The 17762-nt window shown below is 34.1% G+C and overlaps 2 protein-coding genes across 4 annotated transcripts in view; one reads left to right on the top strand and one right to left on the bottom strand.

Moving 5' to 3' along the window:
* Positions 1-180: 180 nt before the first annotated feature.
* LOC106068340 (uncharacterized) lies at positions 181-7152 on the bottom strand. 2 transcript variants are annotated; one of them, XM_056040753.1, is made up of 9 exons: positions 6978-7152; positions 6557-6651; positions 5662-6034; positions 3958-4180; positions 3138-3352; positions 2921-3009; positions 2543-2660; positions 1060-1185; positions 181-656 (listed from the first exon to the last, which is right to left on the bottom strand). In XM_056040753.1, the coding sequence occupies exons 3-9, from the start codon at positions 6020-6022 to the stop codon at positions 532-534; spliced, it is 1257 nt and encodes a 418-aa protein (XP_055896728.1). In that variant the 5' UTR covers positions 6023-6034; positions 6557-6651; positions 6978-7152; the 3' UTR covers positions 181-531. The 2 variants fall into 2 exon arrangements, with proteins under 2 accessions (XP_055896728.1, XP_055896730.1); XM_056040755.1 differs by lacking the exon at positions 6978-7152 and having other exon boundaries at positions 181-652; positions 6557-6949.
* LOC106068341 (ubiquitin-associated domain-containing protein 1-like) overlaps positions 6976-17762 on the top strand; it is a 23080-nt gene continuing 12293 nt past the window's right edge. Inside the window, exons 1-2 of one of the 2 annotated variants that reach the window (XM_056040752.1) lie at positions 6976-6994; positions 17138-17296. In XM_056040752.1, the coding sequence (XP_055896727.1) occupies positions 17180-17296 (117 nt within the window). In that variant the 5' untranslated portion in view covers positions 6976-6994; positions 17138-17179. Of the gene's footprint in view, positions 6995-9901; positions 10071-17137; positions 17297-17762 lie in introns of those variants that run through there. The other variant, XM_056040751.1, reaches the window with a different exon arrangement.

Here is a 17762-nt window from a genome sequence, read left to right as displayed (position 1 = left end):
TTGAATGTGAGTAAAAAAAAAATTAAATAAATAAAAACTACAGGATTTCAATTTGAGTTTTTGATATACCAAGGTCTCACTGTATGGTCATGTATATATGAAACTTTTTTTAAAATTCATTTTTTTTTTGCATTTAAATTCAATATATGTATTTTTTAAAATGTTGGCATTTCTAATAAATAATCAATATAAAATGAGCATAAACTTACAAAAAAAAAAAAACAACCTTAAAAAATATAATCTGTTGTGATCAAGCAAATTAACACTCATTGATAAATAGTGTGCACTCAATGTCATGTTATATAAATGTCATGTTGTCTTCAAATGTCATGGAGATTTAATACTTCAACAAATTTGAGCAAACATAAATAAAACGTTTTTATTTAACAAAAAGTGTTGTTGTTTTTTACCCTTTACATCAACACATAAAAATGTACTTTGTTTGAAATATTGACAACTATATACAGTTTAAGCAAGGTTGAATTGGCAACAGGAGTAAACAAAACAAAACAAAAATCCTTCAATGCACAACTAGAGTGTTGAAAACGGTCCAAGCAACTGAGATTTTTCTCGCCTTATTCCTTGAATGGTGTAAGCTGGTTGTTCTTGTCTAGGTCTCATCAAAGGAGAATAAGCAGCTGGTCCAGGATTTCTTTCTTAATAAACAAAAAGTAATTTTAGGAAATGAATTAAAATATATAGTTTTTATTTTAATTAAGCAGAAAAGATAATTATTGATAATGTGACTATCTGTAATAAATATATAATTAAAAGACATTTATCTACTTATAACATTACTCATATTAGAAGTATGAATACAATTTTATAACAATTTTCAAATATTTAATAAATATAAAAAGAATCAGAAATGATCTAAATGATGGGTGACCATTCAAGTGCTCTCAAGTTCTGAAATGGTGAATAAAAAAATCCAAAAGATTTAAAACTTATTAGGAGGTGAAGTCACTTTGTTTGTCAACTTAATACCTCATCACACTGCACATAAAAAGTATGGTGGATAAATGTCAAATGCCATGTTCAGTTCAATGAGCAACTTACCTGTGGAGCACCAAAGAACAGTTCCTTCTCTCCTAAACTGATGACTAAAAGAAGGCCCACTGCGAAGAGTCAGACTGTCTGCTTTTTCTATATTGTAGTCACTAGGTGATGGTAATCCTTTGCTACCTAATTAAAGTTTTGAATATTAATATTAAGTCAGGTCTATGGTAACGGCTGCAGATAAGATACCTTGCTGCCTACCAATACCAAAGCCCTAGTTTACCAGACCTATGTGATGAACACTCTGCTATACTGTAGTGAAATATGGTCCACCTACACTTGGCAGGAAAAAAAGCTGAATATCTTCTACCTTGGATGCTTAATGCACATTTTGAAAATAAGGAGGCAAGATAAAATAACCAATGAGGCAAAGAGAAGGGTGCCAGGACATCCATGCTGTTATCAGTACTAGAATCTTTGGCTGGTTTGGACATCTTCACAGAAAGCCACAAGGTCAACTCCCACAAGACATTCTGTGTGGTGATCTAATAGAAGGCAGTAGAGATGCAGGTCACCCACTTTTAAGGAATACTGATTGATGCAAAAGCAAGATGAAACCCTTCAATTCAAAATCAACACCAACAGTGGGGAGAAAGGGGCACTGGATAGATCCACATGGAGAGCAAGCATAAAGGAAAGGTCCTGGATTGCAGATGGTGTACACACCAGAAGCAGAAAGAAGGGTGTAAATGCTGTAGCATCTGATGTTTACAGATGCCCAACCTGTGACTGTAGTTGTGTTTTTAAGGCTTGCAAAGAGAAAAGATAGTCTCTCGAGGCTTAAATGCCACAGACATTGGGTAAAGCATGTACTTTAGTTGGAGCTCAAAAATTGTAAATTTAATATAACAATGTAATTAAATAAAAGCAGCTTATCTGGCCAACACACCATAAAAAAATAACTGTGGAAAATTACAAAGATTAAGCTGCAACCCATAGAAAAAGACAAGCTCTCACTTGGAACTTCCAAAGAAAGAGGGGGACAACCCAATAATACATAGTGCTGAGATCTGGATGCAGATGCCAAGAAAATGGGCAAGATGTGTGGGCAGTTGGAGAGACTCATACTTAACCTAGACACCTGGAGGAAGCTGGTTGGTGGCCTACGCCACAGATATAACCACAGGTAGAGATGAAATTGACCACCTGTCAATCCATGACTAAACTACAGTTCAACAGAAACCTTCATAAAGAAGAACTTCAAAATGTTAAAGAGAGTGTCTTATGGCCAGCACAAGAAGCAACAAACTTTATTTTCTCAACTAATTTTGGATATATATACATTAGAGTTTAGAGCACACAGGGATGTCCTTCAGATCTCATCAGGATTTGAAGTTGAAACTCATCTGTTTGGAAGCCAAGTGCTTTTTTTTATTACCACCTAGCCACTATACCTTAAATTTGTTTGACTAACTAATATTTAATATGCTTTTGAATGATCAAGAAAAAATCAGCTTTGATAATTAGCAAATTTATAGGTTACCTGCTTTGGTACCTATTATCTCAAATTTATGTCCAAATGTGTATGCTGGAGATTCTGGCAGAGTTCTTTGACGTGGTCCAAGTAGAGAAGGCTTGTGATATTGATTAGGTGATGGCCACTGAAAATAAAAAAGAAAACATTAATGACAACTAACCAGTAACAATGAAAATAATATAATTACTTGTAAAAAATGGAAAGTTTTCATAGACTGGTATGAAAGTTTTTTAAATGTGAGTAACTAAAAACATCAATGAATAAATATTTAAAAAAAATCAATAATGTTTATATACTATTTGCAACATGAGCTATTAAAAGTAAATTTAAAAAATAACAAAACCTTAAATTTTGTTAATAAATCAGGAATATTAGATAACTTACTTTTCCTTCCCGTTTGAAATCAGATTTATTATGCCATGGATCAATGGGCTGAAACCAAGTTTTTGCCCAGGAAGTGTTGGAACCACCAGCTGTGAAAAAAAATGTTAAAACTAGCTGTCACAAAAATGACTATCTTGATTATATCTAACTATAAATACCTAATGAAAAAATCATAATTAAAATGAGTTATCCCTTCACCAAAAGGGAACATTTTTACCCTTTTCTGGATAACATTTGGTTCCAAAAGTAAATGAAGGAGCATTGGTTTCATATAGTGGTTTATTTTTTGGTGAGTATGTCCAAAAGTTAGGCCCTTCCATATCTATCTTTAATGGTGGTCTTGCATTATTAGCTTCATCCCAGGAAATAACTTTGAGTGGACGTTGAGGTTCTACATAGTAAAGACTTGGCCCTCTAGGTACACGTTCTGACCTGCATGGAAAAAAAAATGTTAATGATAAATATTGGTTATTTTTATATAGCTTTAATGACAATACCAACAGTAATAACTATTATAATTGCAAAGTTAAACAAAACATGCTGAAAGCAAGCATCAATACAGGGCTGGATCTAAGTATGTGGAGGCCTCGGGGCAAGATTTGTGTGGAGACACCAACAATTTTATGAAAGCTGTAACAAAGATCCACTTATGAATGAAAATACTTATATCTAAAAGCAATCTACATTTTAAAAGAAAGAGAGTTCTTGTAAATTTTATCTCACTTTCTTATACAAAAATATTCAATATGTTTATTTAAGTTTAAAAAGTGTATGTTTTATAGTTTTTGGAGGGTAAGGCCCTTGGTAGACACATTGCTAATCACTTCATAATCACAACATTTTTGCCAGCCATAAAAATGCAAAAAAAAAATATATATATTTTAAGAAAAGTTTTTTAAATTCTGACCCATAGAAATTCGACATATCTTATCTCTTTTGTGGAAGCACCTTTCTTGTGGAGGCTCCCAGACTGTAGCCCTGCTTGCCCTCCCTTAAATCCGGCCCTGCATCTATATCTTAACACCGGTTTATTTTACCTAGTGGTTGAAGAATATACTGTTGCCAGTCTGACTAACTTTGGTGGAATCCGACTTCTAGTTGGTTTCACTAAAGGGAAGCCTTTCATTTTTTTCTGAGTTTGACTTATAGAAGAAATCAGCTGTTCTGCCCTGTACTGGCCCCTCTGTACAACTGAATTAGTTGATCTATCTGATGCTATGTGGTCAGAGGCATTTAGTTTGTCACTAATGTTATGGAGAGCTTGTAACATAAAAAACAAAACACTTGAGATAAAATTTATATATCAATATAATATGATTAATGTGTAGTTTTTAGAACTAAGTTTATTAATACCAAAAATTCAATGTTTATTATACGTCTAGAAGAAAAGAGAAGAAAAGATGATGTTACATAATTAACACTAAAAAGTGCCTCAAAAATAGTAACATCAAAGTTATGAATAAATGGTTGAATATAAATTATCTAAGTGATATATAGGAATTCTAAGCCAATTAAAAAAAAATTGTCTATGTCTATATTAATGATATAATTTTTTTTTATAAAAATAACCTAAGAAATGGTTTCGAAATAGAAAAGGTGTAAATACCCACTAGCTTCACTAAATCAGGAAAAATACTATGAAAAATAAAAATGAAATCAATGATAAATTTTATTCATTGAGAAAACAAAGCTATTTCAGCAAAGGCACCGAGCTGAATATCTCAAATGCATTAAAAAAAAAAGATACACAAGAGTAGTAGGGTACAGTAATAAACATTTTTTTTTAAAAACAAGACCGTCAACAATAACAGTCAGTGAAGAAATATTTCTTTTGAGCAAGATGCTTGTTTTTTGCACACTGAAGTAAAAGATATGCTGATGGATGGAAAAAAGCCCTCCAAAATTATTCTAAAATGGTCTACTCCAGAAAAATGAGAGCTAAAAAAAGATAAGTTGTAAAATGTTGTTCTGTAGATAGCATAAATGAATGATATATCATTGAGATATGATCTACCATAAAGTAAAAAAATAAAGTTCCCCTTTCAGACCTTGCAATCTATAGGGTAGATGATGTAAAGGTCATCTGTTTCTCTGGCCTATAGTAAATGAGGAGGCGCGGTGGCTGAACGGTAAAACGCTGGACTCCCGAACCGAAGGTCCCGGGTTCGAATCCCGGTGAAGACTGGGATTTTCATTTCGGGATCTTTGGGCGCCTCTGAGTCCACCCAGCTCTAATGGGTACCTGACATTAGTTGGGGAAAAGTAAAGGTGGTTGGTCGTTGTGCTGGCCACATGATACCCTCGTTACTGTAGGCCACAGAAACAGATGACCTTTACATCATCTGCCCTATAGACCACAAGGTCTGAAAGGGGAACTTTACTTTTTTTACTTTTTGACTGAACAATTGTATATTATAAGATGAGAGATTTTAGTTAATTTATTTTAATTTAAAAAAATCATGTAATGTAAAATATTTCAAGCAGATTTGTACATGAAAAACTTGAGTACAAAGGTTTACAGGCAACTAGGAAATGTGGTGCGCACTTCAGATATTTGATCCCAGCATTCACCCCATATGCTCGAAAGAAAATTTAGGCTAGTTCATTATCTTGAATGTTTTTTTTTTAAGAAAGGTTTAAAACTTATACAAGTCATACAGCTGTGTAATCAGGCAATTAACACCTGTAGGACAGAAGAGATTCTTTGTTACAGTTCATTTACAAATATAACATTTACTTACATGGCTGAATTTCAGGAATTTTATTTTGCTTCTGCTGAGAAAACCTGTTGAATTCATGATCATTCAAGTCTTGTAACTCTTGTGTTCTGTTTGTTCCATGTTTATATTCAAAAGGAAGAGTTATATTCTCAGTTGTGCCCCCTGTATTAGTTTTGTTTATGTCAAATAATTCATCATCAATTTGTGTAGAGTATATGTTTCCTTTCTCTTCTAAATTTTCAATGTCACTGTCTAGTTCAGAATTGCTAAGATGACTATCAGGCTTATCTTCTACTTTGGAACTAGAGTGTACATCATTTTCAGGTTTATCTTCTACTTCAGAATGTACATTTTCTTCATTCTCATTAACTTGTTTTTCCATTCTTTAAACCGACTAGAGCATTTAGAAAAAAAAATGTCATCTTATACAGATATAAAAAAATTGGAGAAAAAAACAACAACATGTAATGGAAGTGTCAAACACTTATGAAAAAAATATTTTTAAATGATTAGAAATTCCAACTTAAATTTGTTAGTAATGGAGAGAAATTTGTAAAAATAGCTATAATAAAAAAGAGAACCTAAACAGACCACATGCAGACAATGTTATGAGTGCTTTAGTTTAAATGTAATATAGTTAAATGTAATATAATTTAAGGTTTACATATGAAATACACCACTCCTCGGACTTGAGGCCTATGCAGTTATTATTATTACATCCAGATAGTTGCATATTCTATCACTGACTATCAATGTTGGTGAAAAATTTACATGAATAATTCTTATAATAATGTTATAATATATAAACTCTATATAGCAGAGATTCTATTAGATATAATTAGATCTATAATAATTTAGAATTAGTTTAAATTTATTTACATGTAACATGCTACATTTAACATTATATAGTCATTACCATCAATAACTAATTCTAGATCTAGCAGATCACATCCACTGTCAGTCACCACTGACTGAGTTCACAGAGGGAAGTGAGTGAGACTGAGACCACTTCTGTCGATATTGACGATATTAATTTATTATAATATAATTTTCATAGATCTGTCGATCGAATCTGGCAATCTGCTGATCCACCTTTTGAGATTAAGCCATAAAGTTGATAAAGTCATAGAATCACGTTTATGAAAATTATTTTGGAAACATTTTGTGAACACAACTCATTTTAGTAACTAAATCTTTAATTTATCGATTACTAGATCTAGATATGATATCTAATATCTAAACAAATAACTCGGTTTTAGTTAACGCGTCGCCATCTTGTAACTAACCACGCTTTAAAAATATTAAAAACCTCTTTATATCTAGAAAAAGAGACGAACATATTAAAAACTTGAAAGTATAGATTTCTGATGTACCCATTTAACTTTTCAAAAAGTTTAGATCTATAAATATAGGTGTATATATAGATCTATACAGATCTAGATATCTAGACCTAAAAATCTAGATATAGATTCTATACATAGATCTAGATCTAAATCTACAGTCTAGATGAGTAGATCTAGATCTAGTAGTATTAGAGATGGGAAACGAACCGAACGAACCGAACTCGAACCTCACTTATGACCGAACCCGAACTTTGAAACTGCTTGGTACGAACCGAACCGAACGAACCCTCCTTATCTTAACCGAACTAATTTTGCAATTTGTACATCGTTTTTTTTTTTTTTTTTTTAAATAAAAAAAAATTACTTAAATATTTTATTTAAATTCTAATGATTCCATTATACTTTGAAAACTTAGGAAGGGTGGGGGGAAGGGGGTATTTTGAAAACTTTAAAAAGAAAAAAAAAAGCGGCGCGCTGGGGTTCCCATGGGTTTTTCCGTATGTGCCGACTCCCCTCTGGCCTTGAATTTTCGCGGGCTGTTTGCAATATTGGTTTTGAGTTGAATAGGCGCCCTCTAATTAGATCTAGATCTAGACTCTAGTTCCTAGTAAGTACAAAGTCAACATTAAAATATTGTCACTTCTATTTGAGATGGCTGTTAGTTGAGAGTAGAATAGTTTTGGACAATTAGAGAGTGTAGATATAAATCTACAATAAGTTCATTTGTGTTCTAGTTTAAAATAAATTTTAATTATCTTCTATTAAGTGATTTATTTTTACAAAATTGTGAAGTATTCCATATTGGAATATTATCAGTGGCGTAGCAAGGGTGAGGGAGGAAGGGAGGGAAATGTATAATCTCCATGGGCCCCCACTTGCGGGGGGCCTCAAATGAGTGTTTTTACAATATTCAATATTACGCAAAATGCAGGGGCCCCCAAAGAGGTCCAGCCCCTCCCGGGCTCCCAAATGATGAAAAATTCCTAGCAACGCCCCTGAATATTTTTACTATTATTTTTTTTTGCATTATTGATCATCAGTATTTTTAATGCAGCGTTTCTCAAACTTTGGGTCCTCCCCCGTGGGAGAGGATGGCGAGTACCTTGAATTGGGGGATGGGGAGACGCAACTTCCTGACAAAAAGGGGTGTCATAGAGTGTGTGTGTGTGTGGTGTCTGGTGGCGATAAGAAGAGGTTAAGCGACTGATTTGTGTTTATGCATTGAGTATGATGAAATTAGCGTAATGCAAATGTGAAACGGCAGACAATCTTGAGACCTAGATTTCGTTTAAATATCAGTATATTTCATTAATATTACATCTCTATCAAAAGTTAAATATGTGAATATTGTAATAACAGTTAGGCTATATTGAGTTGTTCACATAAGAACTTTATTTTAAAGTTTATTAAGTTTATATGTTATTATAAGGCTTGTCTTCGAGTCCGAAGATTAGTGAGGAATGCAGTTTTTCCCATGGCTGCGCAGTCCCAGATGTGACCTATATATTCTGCCACATCCAGGGCAAGCATAACCACTGTCCGCAGGTGGTCCATTTAGTTTTTCTTTTCGCGTCTGCGTTTGTCCTCGGCAGCGGATTTTCTTTTGGTCTCAAATGTGTATCCCGCGGCCTTCGGGAGTGAACTCCAACTGACTCGTTCTGAGGCCGCATGTGACCAGGTGCTCTCTTCTATGTCATCTAAGCAAAGTTGACGCCTAAGCTGGTCTTTGAAGCGTTTCCGTGGGGCGCCTGTGTTATGGCGGCCACCTTTTAGCCCACAAAAAAAAAAGACTGTCTTTGGCATACGTTCGTCTCCCATACGGGATACGTGCCCTGCCCAGCGTAACTGCCGGACCATAAGAAGTCCCTCTATACTATCCTTACCGGTAAAAATATAAAACGCCTTTATTGGTTCAATTGTACTAGCTGTCTGTAAGCGACAAACCAACGACCAACTAACAAGGAGAGGGGGCGTCGAAAAAAAAGTTTTATTTTCAGTTTAACTTATCTGAATATTAGTATAATTACATGTTTAAAAATTAAAATATATTAAGTAGGAGATGTCATTTTATCTTCTAATAAGACCTTGTCAACTGTAGACTGCTTTTTGCGAGGCGCGTATGCACAATATGGGTCAAAACGTTTTGAAGAAAACATTTCAAAACATCTCCGCTATTTTTTTGTCTCAGAATAGTCGAATTTCTTCCGTATATTGCAATTTATTGTAGTGACGACTTATGTGTGAAAAAAAAAATCCTCGATAGAGACGTCTTTACACGAAGAATATTTGTTTTTTTATTATGGTGAATAGTGCGTTCTGAAAGAAAGCACATCAATATTAGCCTTAAAAAAAAATATCTCTTCATACTAAGAGAAAAAGGTTAGAATACGCTTAGCGCCGAGTCATGCCCAGAATTAAACCACTTGCCGACTTGAGCAAAAACCTGCCGCATCTTCAATTCTATATCCATTAAGAAATTTTTACGATGCTTAAAATGTATGTAGGCAACATTATTTTGGAAAAAGTATTGCCCATAGGCCTATTATATGTTGCAAAGTATTTGTTTTATGTAAAAATTAAACTTAAAGTGTTTTATCTGATAAATTGTATTAAACCGTATAACTTAATTTTGCTATTACATAATTTCATAACATCGAACCGAGCCGAACCCGAACTTTAGACCTGACCGAACCGAACCGAACCCGAACTATACTCGTCATCGAACCGAACCGAACTCGATCTTAAATCTGACCGAACCGAACCCGAACTTTAAAAGTTGAGTTCGATTCCCATCTCTAAGTAGTATATCTATTATTTTATGTACACTAGTCACTAGTCTTACTAGTCAATAAAGTTAAAAATAAGTTGACACACAGACCTATATATAAAAACATTACCTCTACCGGAAGTTATAATTTATTGTTATTGTTAATGAAAATAAATGAAAAAAAAAGAAAGATGCACACTAAATCATTAAATCTAGAATCTAGATCGACTCTACTATGGAATCTAGATAATTAGATCTATACATAAATTACCCTAGAGCCTACATGAATTTATCTAGCTATTTCAATTATTTTTTAAATGGTAATTTAAATTTTAATTATAGATAATAGATCTGACTGACTAGAATGAATCTAGATCTAGATTATTTCTAGATTCTAGATCTAGTACAGTCACAGTGTCACTGAGTGTCAGTGACACACTGACAGTCTTACGACTCTTTCTACTCTAGCAGTCTAGGCTAGTCTAGCCACTCTTACTCTAGCCTCTTGGCCTAGGGCCTAGGCCCTAGCCTGCCCTAGGACTAGGAGTCTTAGTCTGAGACTGGCGAGTTACTGTTAGAGTTAGACTTATATACTAACTAGATCTAAGTCTTAGACGTAGAGTTAGACTACTTATATATAGTAGCTTCTTATATTAGGCACAGCTCATCGAATTCTCCTTTAAGAAACACGTCGCTTTTTTTGTTTATAATTAATTTGTTTTTATGTTTGGAGCTAAAAACGACGTTTCGGGACAGTGCATGTCCAATTTTAGATAAGTTCCTGTATTTTTGTTCCACTTTTCCAAAGCAGAGATGGCAGTTTTTTACATTCTCGGTAACCAAGTATGTAAAGCTATTGTTTTAACCTCCCCCGGCAATTCATACCCATATATTTCATATAAGGGATGAAGGCTATATTATGAGCCTGTTTGATCGTAGGCTGGTGGATCTATCAAAATAAGCTTCCAAACATCTTTAGAAAGCCATTCCAATCACATTCATACTGTTAGCTCTTAAATAAAATAAAAAAGGAGGTGTTTCAATGAATAATAATGAATTAAACACATTCTCCTATAGTGCACAAAGCAAGCAAAATCGTAATAAGAAATATTATTGGGATTAATAAATCTATGATTTTTTTCAATAAATAAATGTGACCTAGATCGAGATATCTAGAATATATAATTTATGAATGAAAGAAAAAGTGCGGGCTGCTAATTTGAAGCCAGAGACCATGCCCACTGCAGGTGATCACGCCAGGCGAGCGCTGGTGGTGAGAAGAGGTATACACTAAGCGTGTAGTGTCACAACCTATCATACAGGCAGTGGAGGGAAGGGGGAGAGAGTCATGAAAAGTATTATAAGCATCTATGGGAGGGAGGGGATGTTAAGGTGTAACAAAACGAACATCCAAATTATGAAAAGAAGAGGGTCCTTGGATGGGAATTAAAAGAAAGAGACAGAGAATACATGTAGCCTAGTTGAAAATATTATGTTTATTAAATTATAATAATTAATTTATACATCTATAATTATATAGATTTATTTCTGTCTGTTTCTACACATAGATTATATAGGTAGGCATATATGATATATATATATACTAGACATATGTTACCCGCGACCCGCGGGTCTTTATTTGCGCATTACTGTCGATATATTTACTGAGAGTCTTTTGTAAGCAATTAAACGAAATAATAATGTAATAAGTAAAGCGAATGTGTCAATGTAAAAATAGTGTGAATAATGCTATCAAATCAAAATAGCTAATAGGCTTAAATCCATTTTTTTAAAAATTAAAACATTTGCTTTTGAATAATCTAGTGGATTGGATTTAGATTATGTTAAACGTAGCTAATGATCCTTTCACGTTATTTCAGTTTCGCTACGAAAATAAAATTAGTTTTGCGAAAATGGTTTACCCAAAGTCGATACATTCTTATCTATTAAAAACGAAAAGAGCGATAGCTTTGTTAAATAAATGGGATTATAAAGTAAACAATTAAACGAAATAATTTTTAGTAAGCGATTCATGAATGAATATGGATCTAGGCCTATCTCAACTCGGCTTCGCAGCTTTCGTAAACGAATGTAGCTTTAGAAAACCAAATTTGAATGTTTATTTGATCAAAATATGAAATGAATGGACTTTAATTAATATATTTATGTGTTAAAGTATAAAACTATCTGTGCGAAGAGAAGTTTTATCATCTTAGAGTTGGATTAGAGTTTTAGATCTAGGGATGGTATTATAAAGTAAACAATTAAACGAATTAATTTTTAGTACGCGATTCATTACGGTATTGTCTAATGAAAGAATGTTCGTCAGGAAATCTGTAGTCACAGATATAAGGAACTAATTAATGTAAAAAATGCTTTGGAAACACAAAAGTGAAGGTTAATTTTATTATATAATGAAATCAATGGATCTTCTTTTGTCTTTTCATGTGTCAAAGTAAAAAACTATCTGCGCCACATGTATTTCTTAAAATTAGATCTAGGTCTAAATCCTTTCTATCTTTTCTCATGTCAACATTGTAGACATGGCCTAGATCCATAAAATACTATAGCTTTAATAGAGTCGGACAACTTTATTTTTTTTGAGGGTCTTAAGTTTGTTTTAGGGCTACAATACATACACTACGGTCTAAGTTGGTACCCAAGGAACATTCCTGCCTAGTTTTATCAAGATTGGTCAAGCGGTTTTGATGTCTATAAGTAACATACATCCATACATACATACATACATACATACATACATACATACCCCTCACATTCTACTTTATAATATAGATATATATATATATATATATAGAGAGAGAGAGGCAATATACTATAAATACATATTGCAGAAGTGAATCTACTTATTTTAATACAATCTAAATATTTTTTAATTAACACAGATATAATTTATTAGCAATCTAAATATTTTTTAATTAACACAGATATAATTTATTAGCAATAACATAGTGGTGTTTCTTAACGGTGCTCGATGTGCGCTAAAGGAGAAAGCACAAAAACTGCGTTTATTATAGGAGCATAAAGTGACCTGATTTATTTTAAAATAAAATCTTGACTATGAGTGGTAATTCAAAGAAACACAGCTATTTTTATAGTCCTTTAGTTGCATAATAAGAATCTGCTTTCAGTTTTTTTGTAAGTTAAACCGTCACCAAATAAAAAAATAAAATAAAAATTTGACCTAGTTCCCGAATACGGTGTGCCTAATATAAGAATCTACTATACTAACTTTAAACTTAATGACTTAGAGTAGACTTTTAGTAACTTTTACTTAGACTTAGACTTAGTCACTTAGTCGACTTAGACGACACTTACTGAGCTTACTCATTTACTTTAAGTTTAATAAGTCTTAATTCTAAGTATCACTTTTTCTTTTAGAGTGTAGAGTCTTAGTCTTAGAAGCTAGAATACTTTATAATCTAACTTAGATTAGATCTATTAAGTATTATCTATCTTTAGAATAATAGAGATCAGATTATCAGATCTATAAAGTATAATATTAATATTATTAATATATTATTATATGATTATATTATTTATATATTATTATATAAAATATTTAAATATATTATTACTGTTATATTAGATTCTCTACTTTCTAGATCTAGAATCTAGATTCTAGATATTCTACTCAACTCAGCCAACTACCCAACTTGACCAAGGCCAAGGACCAATTATCCATCCATCCATCCCAGTGGCGCTACAGCCCATGGAGGGCTCTGGCCGGCTTTAACACATCCTTCCATTCAGATCTCTCCTTGGCCTTTCGTCTCCACGCCCTAACCCCAAGCTGCTTCAGATCTGCTTCCACGTCATCTATCCATCGCATTCGGGGTCTGCCTTTGGGTCGCCTGCCTTTTGGTTTTTGCCTGTATACGATTTTCGCCCCTCTGTTGTCTGACATTCTTTCAAGGTGACCTGCCAGACGTAGTCTGTTCTTTTTTATTTTGTTCACTATTGGTGGGTCTTCATATAATTGATATAACTCATGGTTAGTGCGTGTCCTCCACCCTGTTTCATCCTGTATGGCACCATAGATTTTCCTAAGAATTTTTCTTTCCCAAGTGTTAAGTAAATTTTCAGATGTCTTTGTCAGTGTCCAGGTCTCACTTCCATACATTGCTGCTGGTCTTATTATAGTTTTGTATATTATTTTCTTGGTTTTACTTGAAATCATTTTGCTCTTAAGTAAATGGTGGGTGCTATAAAATGCCCTGTTGCCTGCTGCTATTCTTTCCTTATTTTCCGTTAGTAGGTCATTTTTGAAATTAATTGTACTTCCTAGATATTTGAAAGTTTGGATGTTTTCAAATTCGTGGTCTTTGATTTTGATATGTTGTCCCTCTGTTTGATTGTCTCTTGTCATTGTGATGTACTTGGTTTTACTGTCATTGACCTCAAGTCCTGCTGGTCGAGATGCTTCTTCTAGTTGTATGAAGGCTCTAGCGATGTCAGAGGTTTCTTTACCCAATAAGGCAATGTCATCGGCATAAGCAAGGTATTGTAGAGGTTGGCTGTATATCGTCCCTGTTATTTGTGGACCCATGTTTTCTCTCCTGAAGTAGTTAGTAATAGTTCCCCTTGTGTTTATGTGTATATTTCTTATAACTCTCTCCAGTGTTAATTTGAAAAGCATGCAGGAAAGTGCGTCTCCTTGTCTTAATCCTCGTTTAATCCTAAATTCCCGTGAGTCGTTCTCCTTGTATTATGACTTTGCTTTTTGAGTTGTTTAATGTCATATGTATAAGTCTTGTCAGCTTGTTGGGTATTCCAAAATCCTGTAGTGTGTCATATAGGTATTTCCTTCTGATACTGTCATAAGCCATTTTATAGTCTATAAAGAGTTGGTGGATTGGTATGTTGTATTCATGGCATTTTTCTAGTATACATCTTAGTGTGAAGATGTGGCCGGTTGTGGATTTGTTGGGTCTGAAACCACATTGGTAGTCACCTAAGATTTCTTCTGAATATTTTCCTAGTCTCTTAGTTATAAGCCTAGACAGTATCTTATAAGTCACATTTAGTAGAGAGATTCCTCTGTAATTACAGCACTTTAACTTGGATCCTTTTTTGTGTATTGGGGTTATAAGAGCCGTTTCCCATTCTGTTGGTATTACTTCTTCTTCCCAAATTCTTGATATTAGTCTGTGTATTTGGGAATGTAAGTCTTTCCCTCCATATTTAATTAGTTCTGCTGTGATTTGGTCCTCTCCTGGTGCTTTGTGATTCTTCATGGTCCTAATTATTTCTGATGTTTCAATGAGTGTTGGAGGGTTAACTAAGGGATCTGGTCCCCCATGCGGCTTTTCATATTCTCCATTGTCTCCATCTTCAGTGGTATTTAGGATCTCCTCAAAGTATTCAGCCCATTTCTCAATGACCCTGCTGTTTTCTGTAATAAGCTGACCATCTTTGTTCTCACACATGTGTGATCTAGCTTGAAATCCGTTCTTTTCATCTTTAATTTTCATATACATTCCTCTCATGTCTCCCTCCTTTGCTAGTTCCTCAATTTGAGTGATCTTGGACTTTTCCCATTCCCGTTTTTTCTTTCTTAAAACTTTTGTGGCCCTTCTTCTTGCTTCATTGTATTGCTGTCTAGTGTTCCTGGTTTCTCTCTGTAGCATTATCATTCGGGCATTGTTCTTCTCTTCTATAGTTTGTCTGCATTCATCATCATACCACCCTATTTTCTCGTTCTTTTGTTTAAATCCAACTACCTCTTCTGCTGTTCTTTTGATAGCATGCTTTATTATTTCCCAATGCTCATTTATGTTATTTTCGCAGTCCTTTTCTAATGTTGTCAGTTGTGTTTGGAGTGCCATTCTATAAGTTTCTGCAACAAGTGGATCCTTTGTGAGTTTTTGACTATCATATTGCTGTGCTCTCTTTCTTTGGTAATTGTGTATGGTACTTATTCTTTGTCTAAATTTAGCTTTTACTAGTAGGTGGTCTGAGTCAGCATTAGCTCCTCTGAAACTTCTTACATCTAGTATGTCTGATCCATGTCTCTTATCTATGAGTATATGATCTATTTGATTCTGGGTGTTGCCATCAGGTGAGATCCAGGTTACCTTGTGAATATTCTTATGTTGGAATTTTGTGCTGCTGATAGACATTCCTTTTCCTGATGCAAAGTCCACTAATCTTATGCCATTATTGTTGGTCTCTTCATGTAAACTTTCTTTGCCAATTATTGGTCTGAATGCTGGTTCCTTTCCAATTTTTGCATTGAAATCTCCTAGGACTATTTTGATGTCATGCTTTGGCGCTTCATCATAAATTCTTTCCAGTCCATCATAGAAGGCTTCTTTTGTGTTATCATCTGCATCTTCAGTAGGGGCATGAACATTGATGAATGATATGTTGAAGAATTTTCCTTTCAAACTTAGTGAGCAGAGTCTATCACTTACAGGTTTAAATCCAATGACATTACCTACCATTTCCTTTTTAACAACAAAACCTGTACCTAAGTTGTTAGTGCTTCCACCACTATAAAATATAGTATACTCCTTGGTTCTGAGAATGTCCGAGTCTTTCCACCTGATTTCCTGTAGGGCTACAAGGGGTATCCTATATTTCTTTAACACTTCAGTAAGTTGGGCTAGCGCACCTGCTCTATAAAGGCTTAGCACGTTCCATGTCGCAAAACAAAAATCATGTCCTTTTCCAGGCCTAGGTCGTTTTCCGTTGAGATCTGTCCGGGTTTTCTTGTGTGTATTAGCTTTCGTAACAGTATTTTTTATATGACAGAGTTGTTAGCCCTGTGCATAACCATCTGGGGGGCTGCCCCTTTCAGCTTTCTGGATAGCTGCCTTTATTTTCGGGTAAGGTGCCTTAGCCTTTGTGGATCCCTCCACTTCCTGCAAGGCAGCAGGTTTGATTTTGGTCCACCCCGGGTATTTTATTTCCCCGGTACCCACCATATCTGGAGGGCATTCCCCTATCCGCCACCTGGGGAGGCGCTCGATGGGAGATCAAAAACTCCACACGAGCAAGGACCAATTAATAATGAATTAATTCCAGAGTGTTTTGGCATTTGCTGACTCTTTTTTTTTTTTTTCAAATGCTCTCACACATTTTTTTTTTAAATTTTACTTTTTTATAATTTATAGTTATAGATATTTAAGCAATGGAATGGTCAAACCTTGGAAAAAGAAAAAAAAATTGTATTTAACTCCTCAGCTATTGGACAGTAGAAAAGATCTAGTAGACTCTAAAGCTAGATTAGGTGTGAATGTTATGTGTTATGCCTATGAGTATGGTATTAATATATCAATTAATATTGTTTAAAAAAATTATTAAGCATATTGTTGAAATGTTTCATTTATGAAACTATATAAGTATTTAATTTTGATTTAAACAGATTGAACACATTTTCTACCATCTGAATCTACTTGACTTCTAAATGGTTGTGACTGACTCCTTTTTGTTCCCTCCTTCTGCTATGATGAAGGTCAGAGTAACGAATATGAATGGCGTGGACACCATTGTTGATGTTGGTAAAGACTGGACATGTGATAAAGTTAGTACATGTCAATAATGTTAATTCTAACTTTCAATTTATTCATTAATAACATGACCACATTTTAGTAGTTCAGTTATATTTATCATGTACTGGTATGTACATGAGTAGAGAATCCCATTTATTCTGTTTGTTTTTATTTAGTTCCTTTTACAAATATTACAAAAATATTCTTTATTCGCACTCTATTGTGGCGTCATCCTAACTGTTAATAGCTTGATACATTGTGGGAGTATGAACAACCTCCTCTTGGGCCTCGACGTGGCATGAGCAGCCAATGTCTAAGAGACCTTGACAATAGGATGTGTGATGAAATGATCACCTAATTTTTAGGGCTCTTTGGACAGAAGCCTCTCTCTCGTTCCTGGTCTGTATCGACTATCTTTGGTCAATGGTCAAAGTTTTGTGTTTGTAGTCAGCAGTAGAGTGACTTCTTAGTTGTAAATACAAAGCACTAGCTATCAAA

The sequence above is a fragment of the Biomphalaria glabrata genome, chromosome 9 (genome assembly GCF_947242115.1).
Source record: "Biomphalaria glabrata chromosome 9, xgBioGlab47.1, whole genome shotgun sequence".
NCBI classification, from domain to species: domain Eukaryota; kingdom Metazoa; phylum Mollusca; class Gastropoda; family Planorbidae; genus Biomphalaria; species Biomphalaria glabrata.
This window is presented reverse-complemented; position numbering and strand designations above follow the sequence as displayed.